This window comes from Ceratotherium simum, chromosome 22 (assembly GCF_057802395.1).
Source record: "Ceratotherium simum simum isolate JZ-2026a chromosome 22, ASM5780239v1, whole genome shotgun sequence".
Lineage (NCBI taxonomy): Eukaryota > Metazoa > Chordata > Mammalia > Perissodactyla > Rhinocerotidae > Ceratotherium > Ceratotherium simum.
Window position 1 is genome coordinate 39,023,200 of NC_141921.1, and position 27,052 is coordinate 39,050,251.

General features: G+C 53.8%; 1 protein-coding gene and 1 long non-coding RNA gene across 2 annotated transcripts; one reads left to right on the forward strand and one right to left on the reverse strand.

Annotated features, from left to right (window-relative positions):
* Positions 1-298: 298 nt before the first annotated feature.
* On the reverse strand, positions 299-22,005 carry FBLIM1 (filamin binding LIM protein 1). The gene is made up of 9 exons (XM_087446758.1): positions 21,917-22,005; positions 18,126-18,188; positions 17,444-17,713; positions 11,082-11,272; positions 10,333-10,450; positions 8,658-8,827; positions 6,021-6,199; positions 5,091-5,208; positions 299-1,757 (listed from the first exon to the last, which is right to left on the reverse strand). Exons 3-9 carry the CDS (start codon positions 17,691-17,693, stop codon positions 1,644-1,646), a joined length of 1,140 nt encoding a protein of 379 aa, XP_087302884.1. The 5' UTR covers positions 17,694-17,713; positions 18,126-18,188; positions 21,917-22,005; the 3' UTR covers positions 299-1,643.
* Positions 22,006-22,224: 219 nt separating this feature from the next.
* On the forward strand, positions 22,225-24,820 carry LOC147914140 (uncharacterized). Its single transcript, XR_015555718.1, has 2 exons — positions 22,225-22,516; positions 23,325-24,820. It is a non-coding gene; the product is annotated as an uncharacterized LOC147914140 (long non-coding RNA).
* The last annotated feature ends 2,232 nt before the right edge of the window (positions 24,821-27,052 follow it).

Consider the following 27,052-nt stretch of genomic DNA (forward strand, 5'->3'; position numbering starts at 1 on the left):
CAGCAAGCTAGCCCAGCTGTAGGTGCATGAGCTGCAGAGGCTGAGCGAGCTCACGGGGGAGTGGTCCTGTTCGCGGGCAGAGCACATCCTGATGCAAGTCTTCACTGCTGGGCTTGGGAGGGACATAGTTCCTTGATCTGCTGAGCTGAGCCCCAGTTTTGGGGGAAGGAGGTGCAGGCACTTCCTGGACACTCCTGTCTCAGTGAGCAGATGCCCAACAAACATTTTCCCAGCGCTACTACCAAAGGCCAGCCGCGTTTACCCAGGCGAGATCTTAGATGGAACACAGACAAACCTCCAATAGTTATGCATTTATTTTCATGTGTAGTAGGAGAAAAACAACTAGCACATCAACATGTGACTTCATGGATATATTGTTTAGCATAAGACTAAAGTCAGAAGTAAGTATAAAAAAGAATGTTGAACTAAAGAAAATACTAAGGAAGTAAGAGAATAGGTGGTCCTTGGTTATGACAACAATTGTGGAGGTGGTATGTGAATGCCTGGAGTTTGGAACTCACGGCCCTAAGCTTCGGGCAAGGAGCTGTGCTCTTCAGAGAAACGCTCCCAGTACTTGGAACCTGGGGCATCCTCCCGGGAGCGGGTGGTACATCAGGCCAACCCCAGGGAGGAAAGCATATTTTAATTTATTCATGCCCTACAAAATGCCTTAGAAGTTACAAAGCAACAAGTGATTTTCCTTAAAAGGGAATAAGAATCTTCTAGGTGTGGCCTTGAGGAGGCAGTGGTCACAGGGCAGCGGGGGCTGGAGGGCCCGAGTGGGACTTGGGGGATAACCAGGGAGGCTGAAGGGACACCCTGGGGGAGTCTTGGCACTGTCCTGGAGGAGTGCTGTGTGAGAGTGTGTGTGTGTGGGGGGGTGTGTGTGTGCACGGCCCCAAACACTCAGAGCTCCTGCACCTTGTTCCCCAGCATACAACAGGCGCTTAATCAAGGTCTACTGAATCACTGTTGCACACAGGAGGCGGCGCCAGAAGGCGGGGGGAGGTTCCCAGGTGGGAAGTCCATGGCTGTGCCACCACTAGGTCACATTCTTGTACATTTATGAACAAATGGGAGACATTTCCTAAGATTCCTCCCCCACTAAAAAATATCCAAAGAATGTTTCCCATCATTTAAACCTCAAATTTTTAAAAAGGACTTTTAAGGGACCTTGGAGTTTCACTCCAACAGCTCAGTCCTACAAGCAAGAGCTGGTCTCAGCACCCCCTACCGGCCACCTACAGTGTCACTTCAAAGGACACAGGGTGCCATCTGGAGACTCGCCCCAACTCACCCCTAGAAATGGGGTCAAGGCCAGCGCTCAAGAGGGGCCAGAGCCTCGGAGATGGGAACTATGGCATGATGCTCACGGTATGGAAGCCTTCCAGAGCCCAGAGGGTAGAAGGAGCAGTTGAAAGTTTGAGGGGTACTATGTGACAGCCCCCCAACTCTTAGCTCGGGGGAGGGGTGGCTCAGCCCCTGTGTCCCAGACATGATGGGCAGAGCTGCAGGCTGGTCTCTGTTGTGGCTTGGAAGGAGAGTGTGAAAGAGCAGGTCAGGAAGGGAAACCGAGTCAGGGAAGCACCCCCGCCCGACTGGGGCTAGTGGGTGGCTCAGGCCCCAAGGCAGGGCGGGTGCTCTCAGCAGCACCCTGCAGCACTCCGCTTCACATGGCACGGCTTGCAGAAGAGACGGTCATTCAGCGGGTAGCAGCCTTGGTCTGTGGGCTCCACAGACAGGAGGATCCTGCAGTCCTGCAGGAAACAAGGCACGTGTGGGTGGACCCCAGGCCTGAGCGCCGCAGCCCGGGGCCCACACGGGGTGGGGACTCACCCAGCATTTGCTGATGAGATGAACTAAATTAGCTGAGGGAGAACTGAGGACGCCAGGAGAAGACGGGGCCCTTTGGTGGGAGAAGTCCCCTGAGGGATCACGGAAAGTGCTAGAAGCAGCCCTTTAGAATATAAGCTCTGTGAGGCAGGAACCCCATTTCCTGCTAGATCCTGCTAAAAGTACTGTGACCTTTCCACCTAGAACAGAGCCTGGTGCACTGCAGGCACGAGATAAATATCTGCTGAGTGAGCGACTGAATCTATCCAGTCCCTTCATTTCAGTGGGGACACTGAGGTCCGGGGAGGGGTGGGGCCTGCCCCAGGCCACACATCTGGTTCCAGAGCTGGGACAGGACCAGATCTCCAGGCTCAGAGCCCAGGGGTCGTCTTGTTGCTCCACTGGCCACACAGCTTCAACAGTGATGCAAACTTAATCTTTCCAATTTTTCAAACCACCAAAGGATTTCAGAATGAGGAGGACGGGGTTCAGGGCCCAAACTCCGGCAACTTCACTATTCTACCGCAGGCCCACACCTCCTCTGGGCCTCACCTGGGCACACGCTGGGGAGTAGTAATGGGAACAATTAATGTCCAGAGACCCGGTTCAGGGCACTGCTGGTATCCTCTGGAAGCTGCACTGATCAGAGCAGAGGGGCTGGTCCCCACAGCGATAACTGTGCAGTCCCTCCCGGGTGCCATCCTGACCCAGCACGCCCAGCCAGGGAGGGCACCCTCGTGTGTCCCTTCCCTGCAACTGCACCTCGAGTCTCCAGTGGATTCTGGGCTATTGGATGCCAGGATCCGCGCTGTTCCTAACGGCCACTCGGGCGTTCTCTGAGAGCATCAAGTGCAGAACCTCAAGTTCCAAAGGGGCACATGTGACCTCGCCTAAATTGGAATCAAGTGAGGAGACACCTCCACAACGACCGAGTCACACAGTCTGCAAAGAAGCTGTATGGCGGCAGACAGAAAGCTGGCCAGACCCGGCCCAGACAAGCAAGGGTTGGAGCCGCTTTTCTCAGCCTGTTTCCTCATCTTAACTGGAGACAATACATCCCATCTCGCAAGATCATCATTACGATTACATACTGCGATGTATATGAAAGCATTTTATAAATTAAAAAATACTGCCCAGGTATAAAAGTACCGTGACCTTTCTAACAATGGTAATAAATAACATGAACCACAAAGCAGGAATGATGAGAGGAGTGTGGACGGTGCCTTGACCCATTTCCCTTCCTAGAGGGTAGCATCCCAAATCTGCTCCAGGCTGCTGCAGTTCAAGCCTTACTGTCAGAAATGTAAAGCTAGGGTCCAAACTCTGACTGTCCGCAGCCCTCCCTGCAGCCTGGGTGACGCTCACAGGAGCCTTCGCCAAGCTGACCAAGGTCAAGCAGGGACGGTTTATTTGCTCACTAGCCAGGCTCAGGGAAAAGCTAATCGCCACTGGACCTTACGAGGGCAATCGTGGAGATAACAGCACTTGAATTTCATCATTGTTCTTTCAAGCTGCGTTATCAGCCAGACCTTGAACTAAAACCAAGAAAGACATCATTATGAAGCAATTTGTCACCTTCTCTACCAAGCTCCCCTGTTAACCCTCAGTGAAAATGGCCTCTCGGTTCCATGTATCTGTTTGATAAATGTTCAGAATTACCCGCTGGCTGATTAAGAGATTTGCTCTGGGATGCCCCACTTAGGTGACAGCTATAAAAGTTGCTACCTTTGTCTCCATCACCAGAGAAGACAGAAACATCACTGACATGGGGTGACAGGGGAAGAGGTAGGGGAGGACTCTTGGAGCCTCCTCAGCAGGACTGACTATGTAATTTGCAGGGTCCAGTGCAAAATGAAAATGCAGAGTCCCTTGTTCAAAAATTAAGAATTTCGGGCCGGCCCCGTGGCTTGGTGGTTAAGTGAGCGCGCTCCAGTGCTGGCGACCCGGGTTCGGATCCCGGGCTCGCACCGACGTGCTGCTTCTCCGGCCATGCTGAGACCGCGTCCCACATACAGCAACTAGAAGGATGTGCAGCTATGACATACAACTATCTACTGGGGCTTTGGGGGAAAAAATAAATAAATAAAATCTTTAAAAAAAAAAAAAAAAAATTAAGAATTTCAAGACGGTGACACAGAACTGCAAAGCAAGCATAAGACCTTTCTGAGTGCGGGGTCCTGTGTGACTCCCTGGGCATTTCTTGCTGGGACTACTGCACCAGCTTCTAACCAGCCTCCCCCTCTCAGCCTCACCCCTCCCTGCAGCCTGAGGTCCAGACTCCTCAGCCTGGTACATGGGGCCCTCTCCTTTTCTCTGGCCTCACTGCTACCACGCCCTCCCGTACTCTACACTCCAGACACACTTTCCACTAGAAACTTCCACTTTTTCTGATTCTTCAGGCTTGCTCATGTCAAAGTGGGTCTTCATAGACCCCTCCCTCTTTCTGGACTTCCTTTCCCCTCTCAATATCTGGCAAGCTCCTACTCATCCTGCAAAACCCAGGTTAAGCATCACCTCCTCTATAAGAGTAGCTTTGATTCCACCACCCTGGTTAGACTTGAACACTGCCTTCTTTGTCCCAAAGCTGGTTTATACATGCTTTTTCCCAGCACCAGAAAGGACATCTGTGGTGCAGGTCTGCCCAGTATTCCTTTCTTCCTTTGTATTGTTGAATCAACCTTTCTCTGTTTCATATGGCTCTGCCTCCCTGGTCCCAGGGATTGTCAATCATACCCCCTGGCCAGTGATTGGTTCAGAATGGGTATGTTACCCAAGCTGGGCCAATCAGAGGCCTTCTTGGGACTGTATGGGATCCCTGGATGGTGTTTCTAAGTTGGAAGGCTGTAAACCTGAGCCAGCCATGCCCATGCACCATATCCCCCTCCTGACAGAGGAAGCCAGCCCACAGGAAGAGGAAATGAAGCAAACACACAAAAAAGGCAGAGAAGCCCCGATGACATCATTTGATATCATCAATGACATCACCACCATGAGGCTTCTCGTCATTCTCTTTCATGTGGAAAGCAGGCTGGGTTTGGTTTCTATCACTAACTCAAAGAGTTCTTATTAATAGCCTATATTTGTAACTATTTCCATTCTTATTTGTTTCTGCTATTGGACAGTGAGCAACTAGAGAGCAGAGTCCCCACTGTGACTGTCCCGGCCCAGGGCCTGGCACGTGGCAGGCTCCCAACAGGGCTCGTGTGGTGACGAAGAGGACCGACAGCGCATTGTGAAATCATCGCTGCTCCACTCACCTCACACCTGTAGCAATTTTCATGGAAGTTTCTTCCCATGCACTCGATTTTGAAGGCATCCTTCCCATCCCGGGGGATGATGGGATTCTCACAGATGCTGCACACAGGGGCGAATTTCCTAGAGGGAAAGGAACGGAGGCGTTCACACCGATGCCCGCAGAAATTAGCTGTTAGAGCTCGGGCTGGCTCTAGTTCACCTCCCAGAGCTATTTCAGACCCATTGCTATGTGACTGCACCTGGAGCTACAACCACAAATGTCTCTTTCTTCCTGGCAGGAGCGGATGGAGAGACCGGTGTAATTAGACCCAGCTTCCCAGGGTATAATTAGCTCGAGGCAAGGAAGTGACTGGGGAATGTCAGAATTTGAGAAGGCAGAGAAATCTCACGTGTTCAGTGGGGCTGGGACCCATTTCATTTGTATAGGTCACTGGTTTTGCTGCTTCTTTCCTTTCTTTTTTAACAAACATATCTATCTTTCCCCTTGGGCAGTGAGCAACTCGAGGACAGGCCCTGAGCATCACGGATATCCATGTCACTACTGCTTCCTACAGCTCTGTGGTCTGGGGGTTGAGAGCGAAGCCCTGAAGTCAGGTCGATGGGGCTTTGACTTGCAGCTAGCATATTTACCAGTCGGGAGACTTTGGCTACTTATCTGTTGCAGGCCTCCACATTTGCTAAAATAGAAGCCTTCCTAGTGCCTGCCTGACAGGATAGTTTTGAGGATGCAGGTGCTCAAAAAGCGTTAGCTGCGAGCAGGTGCATGGTCGACGCCAGGGTGTGCGGGACCGGAAGACCCGGTGTCTGCGCGCATAGAGACCGCAGGAAAGCTCCGACCCAGCCCCTAGCACTCAGGCTCGGCTCCTCCGTCTGTCTGCCCGAGTCCCACCCCCACCTCCCTGCCCCACCCAGTGCATGGACCCCTCTCGTACCTATAAAAGTCATCCAGGCAGTACACCTCATTCTGGCTGTCCAGGGCAAAGCTCTCGTCCCCTATGCACCGGGCGCAGGTCACACATGTGAAGCAGCTGGGGTGGAAGGCCCGGTCCAGGGCCCTGATGATGTACTCCCGGACCACCTCGCCACACTTGCCACACTTCTCCAGGGTGTCCTGGGACAGAGGGCCATTGCCTCAGAGCCATCCCACAGGTATGCCCATTCCAAGCCACAAGGGGCATTTGACTGGCTACCCACAGGGGCCCGGAAGGCCAGGGGTACAGGAGAGGGGCTCAACATTCACGCAGTTGGCCTGTAACTATTACCCCAAAACCTCCACACTGCTTAAAAATGGATCAAGTTTGGCACTGTATCCTTGGCTTACAGTGAGGAATCCTGCCATGAAGCTATTATTGCATATTTTGTTCCTAGGTAATGCTTGAGGCCAGGGTCCACTAGGGCCCATAGGAGAAATTTCTCTTAAACTTCAGAGTCAGGAAAAGGAATTCCCAGAGGAATTGGTGTGCTTTTTATCTTATGGACAATAAACGTGGAAACTCCTTCCCTTTTCCGTTTGGCTCCTTGGAAGCTCAGAGTCAAATTCCATGCTCCACTTTTAGGAACAACTGTAGGAGTCTTTCATTCATATATTTTTGGGTGCTAAGTTTCCCTCTGGTCTCACCTCACTTTCAACTTTGATTTTCATCTATTCTGATTTCTTTATCTATTTATTTAATTTAATTTAATTAATTTATTTTTGGTGAGGAAGATTGGCCCTGAGCTAACATCTGTTGCCAATCTTCCTCTTTTTGCTTGAGGAAGATGGTCCCTGAGCTAACATCCGTGCCAATCTTTCTCCATTTTGTATATGGGATGCCGCCACAGCATGGTTTGATGAGCAGTGTGTAGGTCCGCGCCCAGGATCTGAACCCATGAACCCCAGCCAAAGCAGAGCACATGAACTTAACCACTAAAGCACTGGGCTGGCCCCTATCTATTTATTTTACAGCTCATAGTACTATATTCATTCTTTTTTAAAAATTTTATTTTATTGTGGTAATAACACTTAACATGGGATCCACTCTCCTAACAGATATTTAAGTGTACAACCTTATTGTTGACTATAGGTATATGTGCATTCTTATAAGCTGCTTCAAATCTCTTCTGGAATGAGGATTAGAGAGAGGGAGGGAGGGAGGGATGTTACTGAGGCCAAGTAAAAGGCCTCCTGCTAACCCCTCCACCTTTCCTCCTAGACGTGTCTCCTCCCAGTCCTGACTGTGTTTCTGTTCATTTTAATCTGATTTCATCTGACAGATATGTTGCGGGGGGCAGCATTTCCCCCTCACTCCCCATCCTGGGGGCCGCCCTTCTCTCCCCAGCACGCTGCTCAAGTCCCTCCTGGCTGCTTCCAGCTGGAAGCCACCCTCACCCCCACTTCCCCTCAGTGCCTCCCCACTGTCTGGCTCCAAGCGGAGGGAAGAGAGGAAGGCACCGTCACGGTGACGGAGTCAGAGGGACAGGGTGGGACGGCCTGGCTTCTTTCTCCTCCCACAGTGCCTCGATGCCTCTGATCAGATCGTTCTGATTTCTCTAGATAGTCCCAACTCCAATATTCTAACTCCTCAAATCAGTAGTTTTCAGACTTCAATATGTATCAGAATCACCTGAGACTTGTTAAAAATGCAGACTGCCAGGTGCTACCAATTCACGAGGACAAGGTGCGGCCCACACACACCCAGGTGATGCATCTGTGGGTGGTCTGTAACCACGCTGAAAAACGCCACCACGCAGCATCGGCGAGTCAGCAATTCTAATACCTCGGCATCCACACTCACTCTCCCAGACTGCATCTGGTACCCAGAGGTGACACAGACGCCCCATTAGACCGTGCATATGCACTTCGTGGCTCCAGGTGAGAGAGTGGCAAGACCCAGGAGGCTCCAGAAGCAGAAGGGCCGGGGGGAACCCCAGCTCCAGCCTCTGGAGTGTGACCTTGTGTGATAGGCTGGGTGATGTCCCTAAGATACCCAGGTCCTAAACTCTGGAACCTGTGACCACCTCCAATGGCAAAAGAGACTTTGCAGATGGGGTTGAGTTAAGGATCTTGAGATGAGAGATTGTCCTGGATTATCCGGGTGGGCCCTAAATGTCATCACAAGTGCCCTCATAAGAGGGAGGCAGAGGGGGATGTGACACAGAAGGAAATATGACACTGAGGCAGGATGCTACACTGCTGACTTGGAAGATGGACAAAGGAACCAAGGAATGCAAGGAATGCAGCTCTAGAAGGTGCAAAAGGCAAGGAAATGGATTCCCCACTAGAGCCTCTGAAGAGAGAGCACACTTGACTTTAGTGAAACTGATTTTGGACTTCCAACCTCCAGAACTGTAAGAGAATAAATGTGCATTGTTTGAAGCCACCAAGTTTGTGGTAATTTGTTACAGCAGCCATGGGAAACTAATACTGTACACCTTGGCTGAGCTCCTTCGTCTTGAGCCCCAGCTTCCTCATCTGTGAAATGGGTCAATAGTGCCTACCTCCCAGGATTGTTGTGGGACATGAAATAATATAACGTCTTCTGAGTGCCCAGCTCAGTGCCTGGCGCCCGGAGGCCTGCCGCGGGGGTTACCTGGTAGCAGGGCTCGCAGAGGGGCCGCCCATCCTTCTGGTAGAAGCTCTGCCCAGCCAGCTGGCGGCGGCAGGTGCGGCACGTGAAGCACTGGGCGTGGTACTGCCTCTTCATGGCTTCCACGGCCAGCTCTCGGGGGGACACAGTCTTGTGGCAGAAAGCACAGACGTCTGGGGTGGAGGAGACACAGGCCGTGACCCGCCCAGCCTGGGAGTACCGTACCCAGTCACCACCCAGAACACGCCCAGAGTTGTGAGTGTGGCCTCATCTCATGAGGAGGGTCAGAGGAGCATGAAGAAGGAATGTGAACGGCCTTTGAAAAGCTAAAATCGGGAGACGCTGTGTCAGGACAACTGGGCTGCCACCTGTAAAAAATTCAAAGGGGGCTTCATCGGGACACCTTACACCCAGATCATTCCAATGTCTGAAAGGCCTAAATATGAAAAATGAAACCATCAGAACACTAGAAGAAACCAGAGAATTATTTCATACCCTTGGAGTAGAGAAGGGCTTTCAGGACGTGGCAAGCATTTAATAGCTGTTTATTAAATCAGTAACCCACGGCGCTGGAGAGGCTGTGGGCAAACGGGCTCTCAGACACTGCTGGTGGGAGTGGAGATCGGGACGAGCAAGAGGGGTAATTTGGCAAAAATATCAAAGTTACAAATGCACCTACCCTTGGGCCACAGTACTTCCTCTTCTAGAAATTTATCTCACAAACCTGACATAGGCACAGTGAGCTATGTGCAAGGCGATTCATCTCAGCATTATTTGCTACAGCAAGAAACTACCTAAGTACTTGTCCATGGGAGACTGGCTAAATGCATATGGTAGGGCCCCACTAAGGAATACTACGCAGCTGTGAAAGAGATAAGCAGCCACTTTATGATCTGACGTGGAAGGAGCTCTAAGATGTACGAGGGAGAGAAAGCAAAGTGCAGAACTGTACAGACTGTGTCACTATTTGTGGGAAAATGGAGGGAGTAGTGGACACATTTGTTTTTTGTTTTTTTTTTGTGAGGAAGATCAGCCCTGTGCTAACATTTGCCAATCCTCCTCTTTTGCTGAGGAAGACTGGCCCTGGGCTAACATCCGTGCCCATCTTCCTCCACTTTATATGGGACGCTGCCACAGCATGGCCTGACAAGCAGTGCATCGGTGCACGCCCGGGATCCGAACCCGGGCAGCCAGCAGTGGAGCGCGCACACGTAACCACTATGCCACAGGGCCGGCCCCTGTATTTGTTTGATATGCATAAAATATCTCTGGAAGGACATGGAAGACAATGACAACAGAGGCTGTCTATCTGGCAGGAAACTGGGTGATACAGGGACGGGGCAGAGGGGAGACTTTTCACTATGTACCCTTTTATGTACTGTATTCAAAAAGTTAAAGAGAGAAAAAAATTCAAGGGATTTTTGCTATCATAGCAAATTTTACTGATCAATGTGTAAATGGATTTCAGTTATAGTTACAGTTATAATAACTTATATAAAGGCAAAAGGGGTAAGGCAATAAAAATAAAGTTGATGTAAACCATCAGGCCCATCACTGTACCACGAGCTGGGGTGGACACGCATGGTCCCTGCTCTCTTAGTTCCCACCTGGTAGCCCATGCTACCCCCCGAGCGCCCCTGGGGACCCTGCCAGAATCCTTCCAGCCCTGTCCCCATACCTGTTGATGCCTCTCTCTCGGGGAAGCCAGCAGGCTCTTCAGGGGGAGGCGGCAGCTCGTCCTCTGCTGGCCTGAGATGATTGGGCCGAGGCTGGAGAGGAGGCCCCTCCGCCAGGGACTGTGGGGACAAGGGGGGGTAGGAGAGGTGTCATCCAGTGGGGACCCCACACAGCCCTCTCAGCTCTGCTCCTCATCTGGTGGCACCAGGTGCAATCAGCCCCATTGTACAGAGTAGGAAACTGAGGCCTGGAGAATCAAGTGACCTATCTGAAGTGACTCAGCAGAAAGGTTACAGTGACAGCTGGAGCCCAGGTCTCCCAGCTCGTTGCCCTGGGTTCCTTCAACCAATCAAAGCTACTTACTTCTACTTCTAAGGAACCTCCTGGAATCAGGTTTTCCCTTGGCCTGGAACCCCCCCCCCTCGATTTCTACAATGGCCTCTGTTAAGGGCAGAGGATGAAAAATGGGTTTCCTACACAGCATAAGGGATTTAGGTTAGACACAAGGAAGTGTCTTCTCAGAGCTGAAGGGGGTGCCTAAGTGGGGAGAGGGTGTGGCACCCCTTTCTCCGGGAACCTTGAGAAACATGACCAATTTTACCGGCCTGAAAGAGCTTTGAAGAAGGATGGCCCTCAAGCAGAAGAATGGACCAAACAACGTCCAGGCTTAAGTCCCTGAAAGGCCCAGAAGGCCCAGACTCCCTCCCCCGGCCCACGGGGCTCCCTCGGGGACCAAGGGGTTGGCATTACCTGTGGTGGGGGCGGAGGTGGGGGCAGGTGCAGCTGCTCTAAGTCCGAAATGAGGGAGGCGCCCATTGGGGCAGGGGGCTCCCCATCAGCAGGAGGCAGGTATGCTGGAGGGGGCGGCGGCGGAGGTGGGAGGAGGTCCAGGTCGGGGAGTGCGTCTTTGCCACCCAGGGTAGGAGGAGGAAGAGAACGTCCTGCAACCAGAAGGGGACAGAGGGCTGGCCAGAGTCTCTGCAGGTGGACAGAGTGGGTGTCCAGTTCTCCGGAAGGCTGTACAGCCTGGTGGCTAAGGGCTCAGGTCCAGGGTCACCCAGACCTGGGTTCCATCTCTGACTCTGCCACTGACTTGCTGTGTGTCCTTAGGCAAAAGACTTAATCTCTCTCTCTCTTTTCTTTTTTTTTTTTGGTGAGGAAGATTAGCCCTGAGCTAACATCTGTTGCCAATCCTCCTCTTTTTTGCCGAGGAAGACCGGCCCTGGGCTAACACCCGTGCCCATCTTCCTCTACCTTATGTGGGACACCACCACAACATGGTTTGATGAGCAGTGCGTCGGTCTGCACCCGGGACCCGAACCGGCGAACCCTGGGCTGCCATAGTGGAGCATGCGAACCCAACCGCTAGGCCACTGGGCCAGCCCCGACTTAACTTCTCTTGAGTCTCAGTTGGAAAACGGGTATCAATCGCTTAGGGCTGTTGTGAGGGTTAAATGAGATGATGCAGGTGAGGGCTCGGCACAGTGGATGGCACACTGCACAGGAGCAGAACACAACAGCTGTCAAACCCCCCATAACAGCCCTCCCTTACCTGGGAGCTAGCAGGCCTTTGTTGAAATACAAGCAAAACCAACCCCTAAGACTGTGGTTCTCAAAAGTGTGGCTTCTGGACCAGCAGCAATAGCACCTGGGAGGGTGTTAGAAATGCAACTCCTGGGCCTGTCCCAGACCCACAGAGTCAGAATCTTGGTGGGGGGAGCCCAGGCCTGTGGAGCTTGCTGCCACTCAAGTGTGGGAACCACCCCCTAGTTAAATAATAGAGGCAGGTGATGACTATTGCGTGTTGAAAGTATTAGGTTGATGGAGAACTTTCCAAAGGAGGGGATAGGCTGCCCCCAGCTGAACCCACTGACTAACCTCAGCAGATACCCGAGGTCTTCTGACTCACGTCGTGCTATAGGAAGGTATGGGCACCCCCTCCAAAATGTTCTTACCAAAAAAACCCCAAAACATAAACAGAAAACAAACTCAATTTAAACAGGTCTCTTGAGTTAACTTCCATTTATAATAAATGTGGAAAATAGAGAGGCAAGTGGAGTGAGACCTCAAGGAACAAGGAGACAGAGCACATAGGACATTCTACAGAAACTGACCCTATGGCTGCAACAAGGCAATGGGATGCAAGAGAAAAAAAGAGGGCACCTCCCGGAATTAAGAGACTTTAGAGGGGCCGGCCCCGTGGCGTAGTGGTTAAGTGCGCGCACTCTGCTGCTGGTGGCCCAGGGTTCAGATCCCGGGTGCGCACCCACGCACCTCTTGTCAGGCCATGCTGTGGTGGCGTCCCATATAAAGTGGAGGAATATGGGTACAGATGTTAGCTCAGGTCCAGTCTTCCTCAGCAAAAAGAGGATTGGCATGGATGTTAGCTCAAGGCTGATCTTCCTTACAAAAAAAAAAAAAAAGAGAGACTTTAGAGAAAAATGACCACTATAACGTATATATCTGTGCTGTCCAGTAAAGTAGCCACCAGCTACATGTGGCGATTGGACACTAGAAAAGTCCACACTGAGATGTGCTGGAAGACTCAGTATGGAAGAAAGAATGTAATATATCTCATTAATAACTTTTTTTGTGTGTGTGAGGAAGATCAGCCCTGAGCTAACATCCATGCCAATCCTCCTCTTTTTGCTGAGGAAGACAGGCTCTGAGCTAACATCTATTGCCGATCCTCCTCCTTTTTTCCCTTTTTTCTCCCCAAAGCCCCAGTAGATAGTTGTATGTCATAGTTGCACATCCTTCTAGTTGCTGTATGTGGGACGCCGCCTCAGCATGGCCTGACAAATGGTGCGTTGGTGCACGCCTGGGATCCGAACCCGGGCCGCCAGTAGCGGAGTTCACGCACTTAACTGCTGAGCCACAGGGCTGGCCCCTCACTAATAACTTTCATAATGATCACATGATGAGATGATGATAATTTTTATCTATTGGGTTGCATAATATATATTATTAAAATATCACTTATTTCTTTTTACTTTTTTCAATGTGGATGCTAGAAAAGTTTAAATTACATATGAGGCTTGCATTTCTGACTCGCATTATATTTCTTTTTTTGTGTGTGTGTGTGAGGAAGATCAGCCCTGAGCTAACATCCATGCTAATCCTCCTCTTTTTGCTGAGGAAGACCGGCTCTGAGCTAACATCTATTGCCAATCCTCATCCTTTCTTTTTTCCCCAAAGCCCCAGTGGATAGTTGTATGTCATAGCTGCACATCCTTCTAGTTGCTGTATGTGGGATGCGGTCTCAGCATGGCCGGAGAAGCGGTGCGTCGGTGCGCGCCCGGGATCCGAACCCGGGCCGCCAGTAGTGGCGTGCACACACTTAACCGCTAAGCCACGGGGCCGGCCCCTCGCATTATATTTCTATTGGACAGTGCTGTTATAGACTTTATTTGGATCCTGACTCAAAAGACTAATCATCTCATTTAATTCTCCTCATTTTGAGGAAAAGCTAAATATTCCACTGAATGATATAGCTCAAAAGACAAGACATAACGTAAACCATTCATTCCACTACAATCCAACAGTTAAAAGGCATTTTTATGACAATTCAAGGAAAATTAATTATGGACAGACTATTAGATAATCAAAAGGCATTCTTGTTGATTCTGTTAGGCGTTGTTTGGCGTTGTGGTTACGTAAGAAAATGGCCATATTTAGAGATGCACCCTGAAAAACGTGGGGCTGAAATGACCTGCTGACTGGGGTTTCCTTTAAAAGACTTCACAAGAGAAAAAAGAAAGAAAGAACGGAATAGATGAAACAAATGTGGAAAAATCTTAACTGTTGACAGTAGATGTGGGGTACACAGGGTTCCTTGTACTGTTCTCTCTACTTCTGTGTATGTTTGAAAGTTTCATTAAGGAAAAAAAAAACCCAACAGCAAACAAACATTCACACACAAGAAAAACACACCGGCACAAAATCATCTTCATCATTGGCACAGCTTAACTCCTACTCTTGAAAGCGGAGGTCGACAGAGGAGGAGGGCACAGGAGTGGCCTCGAGGTGAGTGGCCCTCGATCCCATCCTATCTGCTAGTCGGTGTGCTCCTGGGGGGGGTGCTTGTCACCCAGCTCCTGCCTCAGCCCCACACTCTCCTCTATCCAGGTGTAACTCCTACCCCTCCAGGCTGTCCCCATGAGGGGCTGCCCAGCTCCCCTGGAGGAGGCGACGGGGGGTCAGGAGAGCAGCTGTAGAGCGGGGCTGTGCACATGCCTGGGAAAATCCTCTGTCCACTGCCACCTACAAGGTCAGCGCTATTAATAGTGCCCCCAAGATAAAGGGCATGGAGGCACTTGGCACCTGCTGTCACTGCAGCCAACGTAGGCCACGCTCTGGTGAGGTCAGACTGCCCTAGACACCCAAGGAAAGCAGACGGAAAGTGCCCGAGGCCCTGCCCCAAAGCCCTGGGATCTAGTCCCATTCCCTGCTAATTCGCTGCACCTCTCTGGGCTTCAGGTTTCTCATCCATTCGATCAAGATAATGGACCTCTCTCCTTTCTCCCAAGGGCTGAAGGGACTGGACAGATGGGAAAGTTGTTCTAGACCTGTGGGCATGCCACAGAATCATCTCAGGGGAGGCGGGGCTTGTCCAAATGCAGATGGTTGGGCCCCACCCCCACAGCTTCTGATTCCGCAGGTTTGGGGTAGGCTCCGAGAATGTGTATTTTTGAAAAGTTCTCGATGAGGCTGATGCTGCTCGTCCAAAGCCACACTTTGAGAACTACTGTTCTGGTCCACAAGTCTCATCTGCTTAAAGCCTTTGGACTAGAACGATCATTATAAAAGTGCGGTCCCCAGACCAGAGCATTAGCATTACCTGGAAATGTGTAAGAAATGCAAATTCTTGGCCCCACCGCAGACTTGCTGAATCAGAAACGCCAGGGTGGGGCCCAGCCAGCCGTGTTTGAACAAGCCCCCGGTGATGCTGATGCTGCTAAAGTGTGAGAACCAGGCTCTGGACAACCTGATGTGAGTCAGGAACCAGATCACGGAGAGGCAGCAGGAGCCTGGGCCTCTCCCAGGACCTGCCTGAGGCTCTCGACAATAGGCTGTGACGACTGGGCAGGTCCCGGCCGGGGCAGGAATTCAAGAGAGAGAGGGACTTGAGGCCACAGGGCAGGTACCCACAAAGGGGCCGAGATGAACCTGGATGATTCAGTTCCAGGGGCCAAGAGCAGGAGGAAGGAGAACAGCCTCTTAAAGAGAAGCCAAGAGAAAAACTGACTTACGAGTAACAGAGAGGGGGTGTGGCTGTGAGGATCTAGTCGGGAGTTGGGGAGGAGAGAGGGGAAGGTGGGGACGTCGTCCAGGACAAAAGGGCTAAAGAAACGTGGTGGGTTTCTGAGGGGAAAAGCACTACATGAGGCCTCAGATGACAGCTTGCTGTAGAGATGGCTTTACGCAGCTGGCAGGGCCCCAGGGCCGGCCTTTGTGTTCCGAGGTCAGGCCAGACTCGTGCCCAGGCTGCTCACCTAGAACTTACCTCACTCCAGCAAGGCTGAAGCCCAAGATCCCCGAGCTCTGCTTGTTTGCCAAACTGGCAAGCAAAATGGCCGACCAGCCGCTGTGAGGCCACCCCCTCCTGAGGAAGGTCTGGTTTGTTACCACACTCCCAGGACCTTCCGCCTATCATTCTAATAATCCATGAACGTGTCCAGAAATTTTGGCATTTTGGCATCTAACTATATTTCCTGCGCTCCCTCTCCTACCCAGAAAGGACATTTTTTTTTTTCATTGGATCACAGGTCCCCATGTGTGAATTTTGGTCATGATGTACGGAGAAGCAGCTGGAGCGGGCTGTGTTCACGGGAGGTGTGGTTAGGAAGGAGAGATCAGTTTAGGAGGCTGCGTCACAGTGAAGCAGCATGTTACATGAATAGCCTTGTAGTCGCACATGTGTAATCGTGTCGCCCCTTCTGCTGCCCCTTGCTGACCTCCTGTAACTGGATTTCCTATTGGACTCTAGCTGGTTTCCGTGGTGATGAAGGCACAGGGCTGCCCTAGCCTCTTTCTGGGACGGCAGGACACCTGACTACGCACCCAGGGAACTTCTCACCCTTGGGTGGGCTGGCCGCTCACCCTCAGCGTCTCAGTGCCTCCTTGTTCCAGCTGGTGCCCTGTCAGACGATGAGCCACCCCCTGCCTCAGGCCCCTGTGTTGTCATCCTTCCTCACTTCTATCCAGCCCAAGAGCTGAGCCTTTCCAGGGGAGTGGCAGGGAGAGAGGACTGGAAGGCTCTCCATCACCATGGCAACAGGGCTAGCTCAGACCAAGCACAAAGTAAAGGACTATCGTTTACAGAGTCTCCATTCTGTGAAGGATGCATCACATACACAACCAAATGTCCATTTTCCAGAAGAGGAAATCAAGCGAGGAAACAGCTAGCCTAAGATCACACAGCAAGTGAACGGCGGAACCTTTCAGGTCCTTCCACTTCCAAATTCATCCTGCCTCAGGGCCTTTGCACTTGCTGTTCCCACTGCCCTTCAAGCTCCACCCACCCCCTCCCTCCTGTCATTCAGGTCTTAGCTGAGCTGAAATGTCACCTCCTTGGAGAAGCCATCCTGACTACCCATAAAAAATGCATCCCCCTACCTCTTCACTGTTTTATTCCTGTATAGCACTTGTGTCCACCTGACGTTATATTTTATATTTTGATTCCCTGTTTCCCCCACTAGGATGTAAGTTTCATGCAGGCTGAAAACCTTGTCCGTCTTTTCACGTCCCCAGTGTCTGGCCCAGCATAATAACAGGAGGTAACACATTTAATACTTTCTACGTGACAGGCGCTGGGCTAAACACTTTACACACGTGTTAACTCATCTAATCCTTACAACAACCCTTTGAGGAAGGTACTATCATTATCTCTATTTTATAGATTAGGGAACTGAGGAACAGAGAGGTTAAGTGGCCTGCCAATGTCACACAGCCAAGAAGTGGCAGAGCCAGGATTCAAACCCAGGCAGGTGGGTTCCAGAGTCTGCCTGGCACATAGTAGGTACCCAATAAATGAATGACCTCAGAGCCTGCCCTTTCCTCCCCACCTCAGTGCTGTCTCTGTCTCCCGCCCAGTGCCCACACTCTTTTACCTCCATTGGAGAGCTGCGGGGGTATAGCTGGCACTGCCGCTGCGGCTCTGCCGGGGGGTGTCCAGGGGCCCGGCCTCACCGCCGAGCCAGCCCCAGGTGTCTTCGTGGGGGCAGGAGATTCCCAGGGGCGGCCAGGCCGAGTCTCACAAACTGCCCGCCTCACTTCCTCAGCTACAGCCTCATCTCGACGTGGGGGGGCCAGAGTGATAAAGACAGACGAGGCGACCCTCCTCTCAGGCTTTGAGGCCATTGCTTCGGCTCCTGGTGGGCCTGGGGACAGAGTGGGGCTCAGGCTTGAGCCAGGCTCAGGGCACGGGAGGTGCGCTCCACCTGGACACACAGACACCCCCAGAGCGTGGGGCCTCCCTCCTCCCAACAGGACAGGAGCAGCCCCCTCACTGTGCCAGCGCCCCAGCCCAGCCAAAGAAAGGGCTGGGGATGCCCTGCAGGGGAGGGCAGGCGCCCACCAGGTGACATGGCCAGAGGGTGGGACCCAAAAGTCCAGACTGCCCCTCCCCCCAACCTACACACCTGGAGGAGCAAAGGGCAGCCCTGCCCTGCTCGCCTCACAAATGATTCATTTTCCTCCTCTAAGAAGCAAGAGGCAGGAGCAGCTCCTCCAGCTCCCCACCCCAAGCCAGCTGACTGCCTGCTGGGCCACACCCCAAGCTTCCTCCCTCACCTGGGATCGATTCTCCTGGGAGAGCTGAAGTCCCCAGAGTCCCCGAGGTTCAGGCCAGCTCCTCTGTGGGAGGGAAACAGCGTGGACCGTCAGAACATCAGGGCTGGACTCCAGGAGGCAGAGGGGACGGAGGAACAACCACGGCTACCGTTTACGGAGACCCCCTCTGTGCCAGCACGGCCCTGAGCACTTCCCTCCTGCGAACTCATGAATTCCCCGACGCGCTGGGGGAGGGGCACTGTTACTGTCCCCATCTCACAGATGAGGAAACCAAGACAAAGACGTGAGCTCACATGTCAGGGTCACACAGCAGCTGACCTGGGATTTGAACCCAGAGTCCACGACCTTGGCCTCTTGGCTCTGCTGCCCTCTCCCAGCCCAGCCCACAAGCCAGCATCCTTTTCTCCACTGTCAGCCCCTGTATCCAATCAAGTCTGGATTCTATTGCTAGAATCTCTCACTCTGTCCCATCTCCAAAATCACAGCCCTGGTTCAGGCACAGGGGAGGAGGGGGTGGGTGCCTCGAAGCTCTCCAATCCTGCCTCCTATGCTGTCCCTGGAGTGATCTTTCTAGAGCATAAATCTGACTGTTTCTCTTCTACTCAGAAGCCTACTATGGCTCCCTACCTCCTTCAAGATAAAGCCCAAATTCCCCTGGCCTCAACCTCTTTTTTGACCTGGACCACTCACCCTTCCTCGACTGTCTTTCTTGCTTACCTGCCTTAGAGTGTCCCCCCCTTCTGTTTTTCCTCTCCTGCCTCCTCCAGGGTGAATTTCAGTTTTCCCTTAGAGGCCCAGCTCAAGCATCACCTCCTCCATGAAGCCTCTTCTGAGTCCTGACCCTTGCCCTGGGGCAGTTGTCTGCTTCCACAAGGCGATGACAGCCCATCATGGGACATGCTGGCTCACTGTCACCATGTCTGCCCCCCTCAAGTGACCACGTGTGTCTTCAGCTGTCTGCGATCTTTGTGTGACCCGAGACCAGCTCACAGTAGGCATCAGCTCATGGATCTGGGAGCAGGGCGGCCCCCCGACCAGGTAGAGCCCATTTTCCATCTCTCAGAGGTTCCTGCAGACAGTAGCCTCAGGGTGAAGACTGTAGGGCCATGGGGCGGGGCCCATGGACCACACTCAGCTCAGGAGTCCTCCCTGGACACCCAGGGCCTGTGCGCAGGGCGAGAAACGTGCCCTTTTTCTATCTCCCTCTCCAGCTGGGCCACCCTGACGTGGCCCCACAGCCCGGCCCACAGGTACACAGGGAGGACAGTAAATAGAGACCCAGAGAGTGAACCTCAAATAGTGAGGCTGCGTGGGTGGGGGTGAGGCGCCGAGGGGCCCTACAGGTGGACTTGGAGCTCAAGTGGCCACACAGGCCTCCCTCCGTATCACAAAGTCCACTAGCCACTGTGCTCTCTGGGCGACTGAGAGAGAATAATAATAACAGAAACAACAACAGATGCTCCTAAATTCCTCTTAAATTGGTTTACATATTTGGTTAAAATGTATAGCTCAGTCTGATAAGAAAATATCTGTTCTGAATAGGAAACCAATATATGAAGAAAACTTTAAAAGTTCTTTCCAAGTGCTTCTCTCTTGTTTCTTGTTTTGGAAGTGATGTTTGGAAGTATATATGCTTATATGGGCTGTCAACAGTCTCTGGTTTCATACTTTGTTACCAGTTTAAGAATCTATCATGTAAACGATTTTCCAGGGGCATCTGAGATTGCAATACACGGAAACAACAATAACAAGGCCCTCCCTGGGAAAGCGCTGGCTCCCTGTGTGCCAGGCACTGGGCTTCCTGAGCCTCAAGACCCACCGCATTCTCAACACTCCCCTGAAGCCCCACTTTACAGACAGGCCATGTGAGGCCCCAGGAGGTCAAGTGACTTTTCCTGGCCATCCGTGGCAGACTCAGAATTCTAACGGAGCACCATCTGACCTGAGGGGTGTCTAAGGGGGTGTCCTTGGACCTGAGACGACGACACACTTTTTCTTCCCTGGATGGCACAGGGGCCCCCAAATTCTCAGGCCTGTTCTTATCCCAGAAAGGCCCAATCCAGACCAATTATCTTGTGGCCAGCGCATTCTGGGCCGTCCCCAGGGACTGCTGTGGATGCCCCCTCCTCCTCCCTTCCACCCTGCTCTGACCCCCACTCCACCCCAGCCCACCCCTCCGGGAAGTCGGATCTGCCGGTTTCTCGGAAAATGTCCAAGGCAAACGTCCCAGCGCTGAGGCCAGATGTTCACAGCTGGGCAGTCCCCCTCCCCATCCCAACCCGCCCTGTGGTTCCTGCAGGGACTTCAGGCCCCAGGGGAAGGGGCCCAGCTGGGGATTTTCAAAGCCCTGTCAGTCAGGCCCAGACGGGAAAGGAGCCCAGGCTTCCCTCTGGTCCCACTGCCCCCAGGTCACCGTGGAGCGGGGAATGTGTGAGAAAGCTCCCTGTGGGGCAGCATCCCGGGCAGCCTCCCAGCCAGCCGCGCCCAGGGGACCCTCCGCCCCCACCCTTCCTCCTCCAGAGGGCGAATCTGAGATCCAGTTGGGCGAGCGGAGAAAGTGGGAACAAAGGGAAGGAAAGTCACTTCCTGTCAAGAGGAAGGAAGGAGGCCGAGATCCAGCCAGCCACCCACCCGGCCCGGGTTTAGGCTACAGCCCAGGGCAGGGGCCTGGCTGGTCAGAGTGGAGGGCCTCCAGGGGCTCCCAGTAGTGCCCACACCCACTGTCCCCCTTCCTACTCCTTCTAACGCCCTCCAAAAAACTCTGGAACCACCTCTAAGCCGTGTTCTTTAACACTCTGATAAAGTAGTCTACGCTTGCACTGGAAGTTAAACTTTGCTGGAGGTGGGAGAGACTGCGCCCCACCCCTGCTGCAGGGGACCTTGCAGCCTTGGACAGGGGTTCCCTCTCTCTCTCCTTCCCACTCCAGGGAAGCTGAGGAGTAACACAAAGCTGGGTTCACTTCTTTCCTGCTGGGTGACACTGAGCAGGTCACTAAACCTCTCTGGGCCTCAGTTTTTTCATAAAGTAAGAATGAGGTCTGTCCTGAAGGGTGGCTGAGAGGAGAAAAGCAGAGAGAGTGCTCAAGATCTTGGTACCTGGTAGGTTCAAAGAGAAGGCCAGCTGGTTATTCAGCCCCTGAGGGGGAGGAGGAGCCCTAGGGGCTGGGCTCCTGGGAGGTCTGGGAGAACCGGACTTAGCTTCCATCATTATTATGAGCAGGAATCTGGGCGCTGCCCAGCCTTTTCCTGGGGTCCTCAGATCTGGGCTGGAGAAGGACCTACGCCAAGATGCCCCAGGGCGCACACCTTGGGGATCGCCCAGTCCCACACCTTCCCAGCCCCACACGGGATTTGAGGCCCAAAGAGGGGCAGCCCGGGGCCCCTCTTTCCCCTCGCCTGACCCTGGCTGGGTACAGGGGCCCGGAGCTCCGGAAGCCCGGCGCCCTCCCGCGAGCAGCCAAGCAGGGCGGCTGGCCGGGTCGCTGTGGGGCGCCGCCGGGGACTTTAATTCGATCCATGTGCGGGACGCTGTCCTCTTTGTGCGGGAGCTTCCGCCCTGCCCACCCCTTTCCCTGGCGCCCCGCTCGCGGGCAGGGACAGCAGCCCTCTCCCCCATTCCGGGGACAGACGGAGGGACAGCACCCCCTCCCCCTGTCAGGCCCCCTCCAGGAGCGCCAGGCTGGGGTCCCGGCCGGGGGGCGGGGGGCTCCGGCCAAGGGCTGCCCGCGCTGTCACCTGTGTGTAGCCGGGCAGGGATGGAAGGAAGGGACCCCCGCCCCCGCCCCGCTTACCTGGGCCGCCCGCGCCCCGGGCCGCTCCGGTCCGACGCCCGAGCGAGCAGAGCCGGGAGCAGCGCGGCGCCTCCCGCCCCTCCGCCCTCCCCGCCCCTCGGCTCCCTCCGCCCCGCCGCCCCGGCCGCCTTACCATAAAAGGTGACGCTCGGGGAGGGGGCCCGGGATGCCCGCCCGGCGGAGGCGGCCGCTACCTGCCCCCCCACCTGCCTGGCCGCGCCCCGCGCCGCCCCCCCTCCCTTTGTTCCCTCGACCACTCCCCCCTCCCCCTGGGCCCGGCCTGGAGGGTGGGCGGCCTCTCCCGCTGCCTAGCCCCCCTGTCCTTTGTCACCCTGAGTGGTCGTTACTCTCTCCCTCCTCCAGGTCACCGGAGTTGGTGGCCTCACCCGCCCTGTCGGGTGGAGGGGTGCTTACATCTCAGTTTGGCCTGGGGTCTCCAGGGTCCTAAGTCAGGTGGACCTGAGTTCCAGGGCCGTTGGCTAACCGTGTGACCAGGGCTGGCACTCTACCTTCCGGAGCCTCAGTTTCTTCGTCTGTGAAATGGGGGTCGGCCTGAGGATAAAAGATGACCATAACAGTAAGGAACACACACAGTCAGTGGTCAGTATCTACTGGGCTTGGGGCTCTTTTAGGGGGTACTGCAGTGGAGCAGGTCACCTCGATTTGCTGTTTTGAGTTGTCACTACCTGTCTGGATCCTTAAGTGCTCTGCAGGTGGGTCCCAGGGTTCTGGGGGACAGGCCCTTCCGGGAGACCTGGTAGGCAGAGCCCAGCTGGCAATCGGGTCACCTGCTTTGCCACCCAGGGCCCTGTCACTGACCCCCTCCCACCTCCTGCACCCCTACCCCCCCACCCCCTTTACCCCCACACCTCAAATGTGGAGAGGGGTGGGGGAGGCTGAGCCTGAGCCCTGGGGCGGGAGATGGAGCCTGGATGGGCCGCCTGGGTCCCTGGAGGCCTCAGGAACATTGCTGGGAAAAGTAATCTGGGTCTGATTCAGAGGCAAACAGATTGTTCTTTTGATTAAAGCCACAGTGGCTGAGGCCAGAGGAGCGCTGGATCGCGCGCCATCTGGGGGGAGGCCAGGCAGGGGCTGGCTCTCCTCTGCGGGCCCTGAAACTGCAGCCGCCCTGGCCCGGAGTGCTCTGGGGCTGTTCCTGAGGGGCTCAGGCTCACGGGGGTGGTGAGGGGGGCTCCTGGGCACCCTGTCCCATGCTCCTCCTCCTCCTGCCTCCCTAAATCCCTCACCCCCTTTTTGTCGCCTCTCCCATCCCCCTTGTCATCCCTTTTTTCACTGGATCCTCACAGCCACTCTGCAATAACAACAACATCAATAACAGTAGCTGCCATTTATAGGGGCTTCCTATGTGTGGGTGCCTGGCCAACAGACCTTTCTATTTAATCCCCAGGAGAGCCCTGTGTGGCAGGGCTCACTATTCTTGCTTCACAGATGAGAAAACGGAGGCCCAGAGAGGCTCAAGACCACACAAGGGGCAAGTGGGAGAGCTGGATTCAAACCCGGACCAGCTGGTGCCCCTGGGCGCACACACTGCTCTGCTGGTCCCAGGGGCCAGCGTGACTGCCAACATTCACGGATGCAGAAAGAGGTGACTCCCTCCCTATTCGGCATAGCGAGACTCGCATTCAAGGCTGCCCAGGCCCCTGGTCAGGCTATTCCCAGGCTCGGCAAAGATGCCTCCCACTTCGCAGCACTGCTTGGAGCGAGACCCCCCTCCACCCCCTCCCTGCCACGGAACACCCGAGATGGGAAGGACCTTAAAGAGGAAGGTGCGATCCAGGGGTTTTCAGACACTTATGGCTGTGGAACCCCTTTTTCAAGTGCTTTGTGACCCAGAAGCTTATTTAAAACAGATAAAAATGGAGCTGCCCTCCCTCACCTCCGTGATATCCCCCAAGTCCCCCCAGGTGGGACCATGAGGCGCTGAAGGGTTGGTTTGGGGCCTTGTCCAAGGTCACACCAACTCCGTCTAGGACCCAGGCCTCCCCACATCTGCTCTGGGCTAAGACTGGCTTGGGAAGGGGGAAGGTCCATGTGTAGGGGTCCAGCTGCCACCACTTACCTGCCATTCAACACCCCTGGCCACCTGTCCCACCTCTGCCACTGCTCCCAGGCGGAGAGCAGCGTCCCGGCCAAGTGTCTCCTGCACCAGCCCGGCTGTCGGTGTCACCTCGGCAGGTGCCAAGCTTCCTGCAATGGAAACCCAGGAAGTGCCCTGGATGAGAACACACGCCCTTTGTCTGCCAGCTCAGAGGGCCTCCTCCCCTCCTCCTGCCCTGCCAGCCCCCACCAGCTTTCTCCCAAGCCACTGGGCAAGGGGGCTCAGTCTTCTGTGAGGGTCATGGCAGCTGAGACCTTGGGTGGCAGGGACGGGGTGGGAGAGAGGTTTGGGGGCAAGGTCCAGGGCAGTGGGGACATTTGCTGCTGTCCAGTCTGCTGGGGACAATGGCACCTGCTGCTCATGGAGGAGGGCTTTGACCCAACAAACACTGGCTGGGCACCTACTCTGTGCTCAGCATAAGTCAAGAAGCCCACGGGAATCAAGTCGGACACAATCAATCCTGTCCCCACGGGACTTACAGGGAGGTGGGGAGAGGGACACATAACGCAAATTAATATAATAATTACCAGTGGTGAAGTGTGCTATGAAGGCATGACCAAGGGGCTGAGACAGAATAAGGGGTGCAGGCGAGGGTCAGGCAGGCCTCTGGAGGGTGACGTTTCTTTGTTTTTTATTATGAAAGTTTTTGTTGTACATTATTGTGTGTCAGTCATCATATAAGTGCATCCCTCCACCCCTTGTGCCCAACCCCCAGCCCCCCTGCCCCAGAGAGTTCTGTCTGTCCGTGTGTTGGTTTATCTTCCACATATGAGTGAAATCATGCAGTGTTTGTCTTTCTCTTTCTGGCTTATTTCGCTTAGAGGGTGACATTTAAACTGAGATGAGGAGGAGCTAGCCGTGGGAAGAACAGGCGAGGACATTCCAGGGGGAGGGAGGCAGTAGGGAAAACATGAGCTTTGAGGTCAGACTTAGGCTTAACTCCCAGCTCTCTGGAGCTGGCCGTGACCCTGGACTAGTTCCTTCCCGCTCTGAGGCTGTTTCCTCTCCTGTAACATAGGGAAGCTGGACTCGATGCCCTCGAAGGTGGACGGTGAATGCTTTCCTTTGCAGAGCTGCTGGGGACAGAGGCCCTGAAAGGGCACACCAGGGCCTGGCTCGTAGTTGGCACCCCACCAGGGGTAGCGCTGGCTATTCGCAAGTCACCTTTGCCTGGGGTCCAGAGCTCCCTGCTCACATGGTCCCTAGGCTCTGCAGCTAGATCTGAGAACAGTGACAAGCCTGGGGAGAGTGCCGTGGAAGAGTCCTCCCCTCCTGGGTCCTGTGATTTTCCTCTGAGGCTTCCTGAGCTGCAGCCCGCAGGGAGCCTGAGACCCCGAGGGAGGGAAGCATCGGTCCAGCTGCCCTTCCTCTTGACTGGCTCCACTTGGCCAGGTCAGAGCATAACTGGCAGCCCCAGCCTGGGGGCGCCCAGATGTGCAGCTGTAGGAAGTTGTACGTCCGGGTTGGAGTAGGGGGGTCTACTGCTTGGCAAACAGCCTCAGAAGTCCCCCTGGGCCCCCCGTCCTGGCTCTGCCCCTGCCCCTCCCTCTATCCTCCACTCTGCCTGCTGGCAGTCAGGTCAGTTCCACACTGATTTCCTGAGCACCTGCTGTGTGCAGGGCCCTGTGCTAGGGGCTGGGCAGGGGGTGCAGCAGAACAGAGAAGTGGGAGCTCCCCAACAGTGTAGCAGGGGCCGGTGGGGGGGCAACACAGATTCGAGGAACATCAGTATCTGAGTGATTTCAGCTCTGCCACTTGCCAGCCTGTTACCTTGGGCAAGCCACTTCTCTCTGTGCCTCAGTTTCCTCTTGTGACCTGGGGGTAGCAGCACCTCCCTGTGGCTTCATTGTGAGGATTGATGGGATGAATGTGGATAAATATGCCTGGTGCTTAGTAGGTGTTCAGAAGTGAGTTCCTTTCCTCTTCCCATCATACAGGGAACAGAGGTTTTGGGATACTATAGGGAGATGGACAAAGTGCTGAAGGTAAGGAAGAGACTTGGTTCTGCTGGAGAAGCTAAGGGACATCATGGTCCCTGTCAGCTAGCATCACTTTCCCAGATTCTGGTAACAGCACCCAATTTCTGTTTGGGGAACCTCACCACCACTCTCAGTGCCTGGCTAGAACAATTTAGAAAGAGGCAGTATTTTTCCAGGCTGGCAGGATGCAAGCTTGGCACCATTTTTATCACCACTTGGAGCAACACAGAGGACAGCAGAGCAAAGATGATAGAGAAGGAGAGAGAACTAATTTCATCACTTAAGCTGCTGGATCCAGCCATGCCTGAAGTCCTCCCCCTGGACCTCTGGAGCCAATGCATTCTCTTTTCTCTTGCTTTTTCTTCTACCAGTTAAAACTATATTTCTGTTGCTTAAAGCAGAGTCATGATGAAGACTGGTGAGACTTCACGGATCTGTATCACCTCCTTTTCCTGGTAAACTCTGCATTTCTGTCACCACTTTTGAGAAGCCTGCCCTGATTCCCCCAGGCAGGCTTAGGAGCAGTGTCCATCCTGTGGATACATCCCAAGGCTGCTGGGTTGCACCAATATGCTTTCCCCACCAGAATGGGATTAGGGCTGTGTCTTACTACTCTCCGTGTCTCCAGCACCCAGCACAGTGCTTGGCACCTAGGAGGGTCTCAGTTATTCCTACAAAACACACGAAGAGGGAGCCTTAGGGAGCTGCATATGCAAATCACGTGAGAAGTAGTAAAGGGTAGGGAGCCCTTAAGAGTTTGGGGTTTGGAGTCAGACCCACTTGAATTTGGATCTTTGCTCCCCGACTTATTAGCTCTGTGACCTTGAACAAGTCACTTAATCTCTCTGAACCTTGAGTTTTCTCCCAAGGAGATAGAGAAGACCACAATCAGCTCCTCACAAGGTTGTCCTGAAGGCTGGTGGGAGATAGTGCAAAAAAAATTCGTAGCACAGGGTTATGCTGCCTCCCTAGAGAGCTGCCATAGTAACAGCTCTTTGCAAATGAAATGCAGATGTGCTCCTCTTTCTCTGCGGCTCT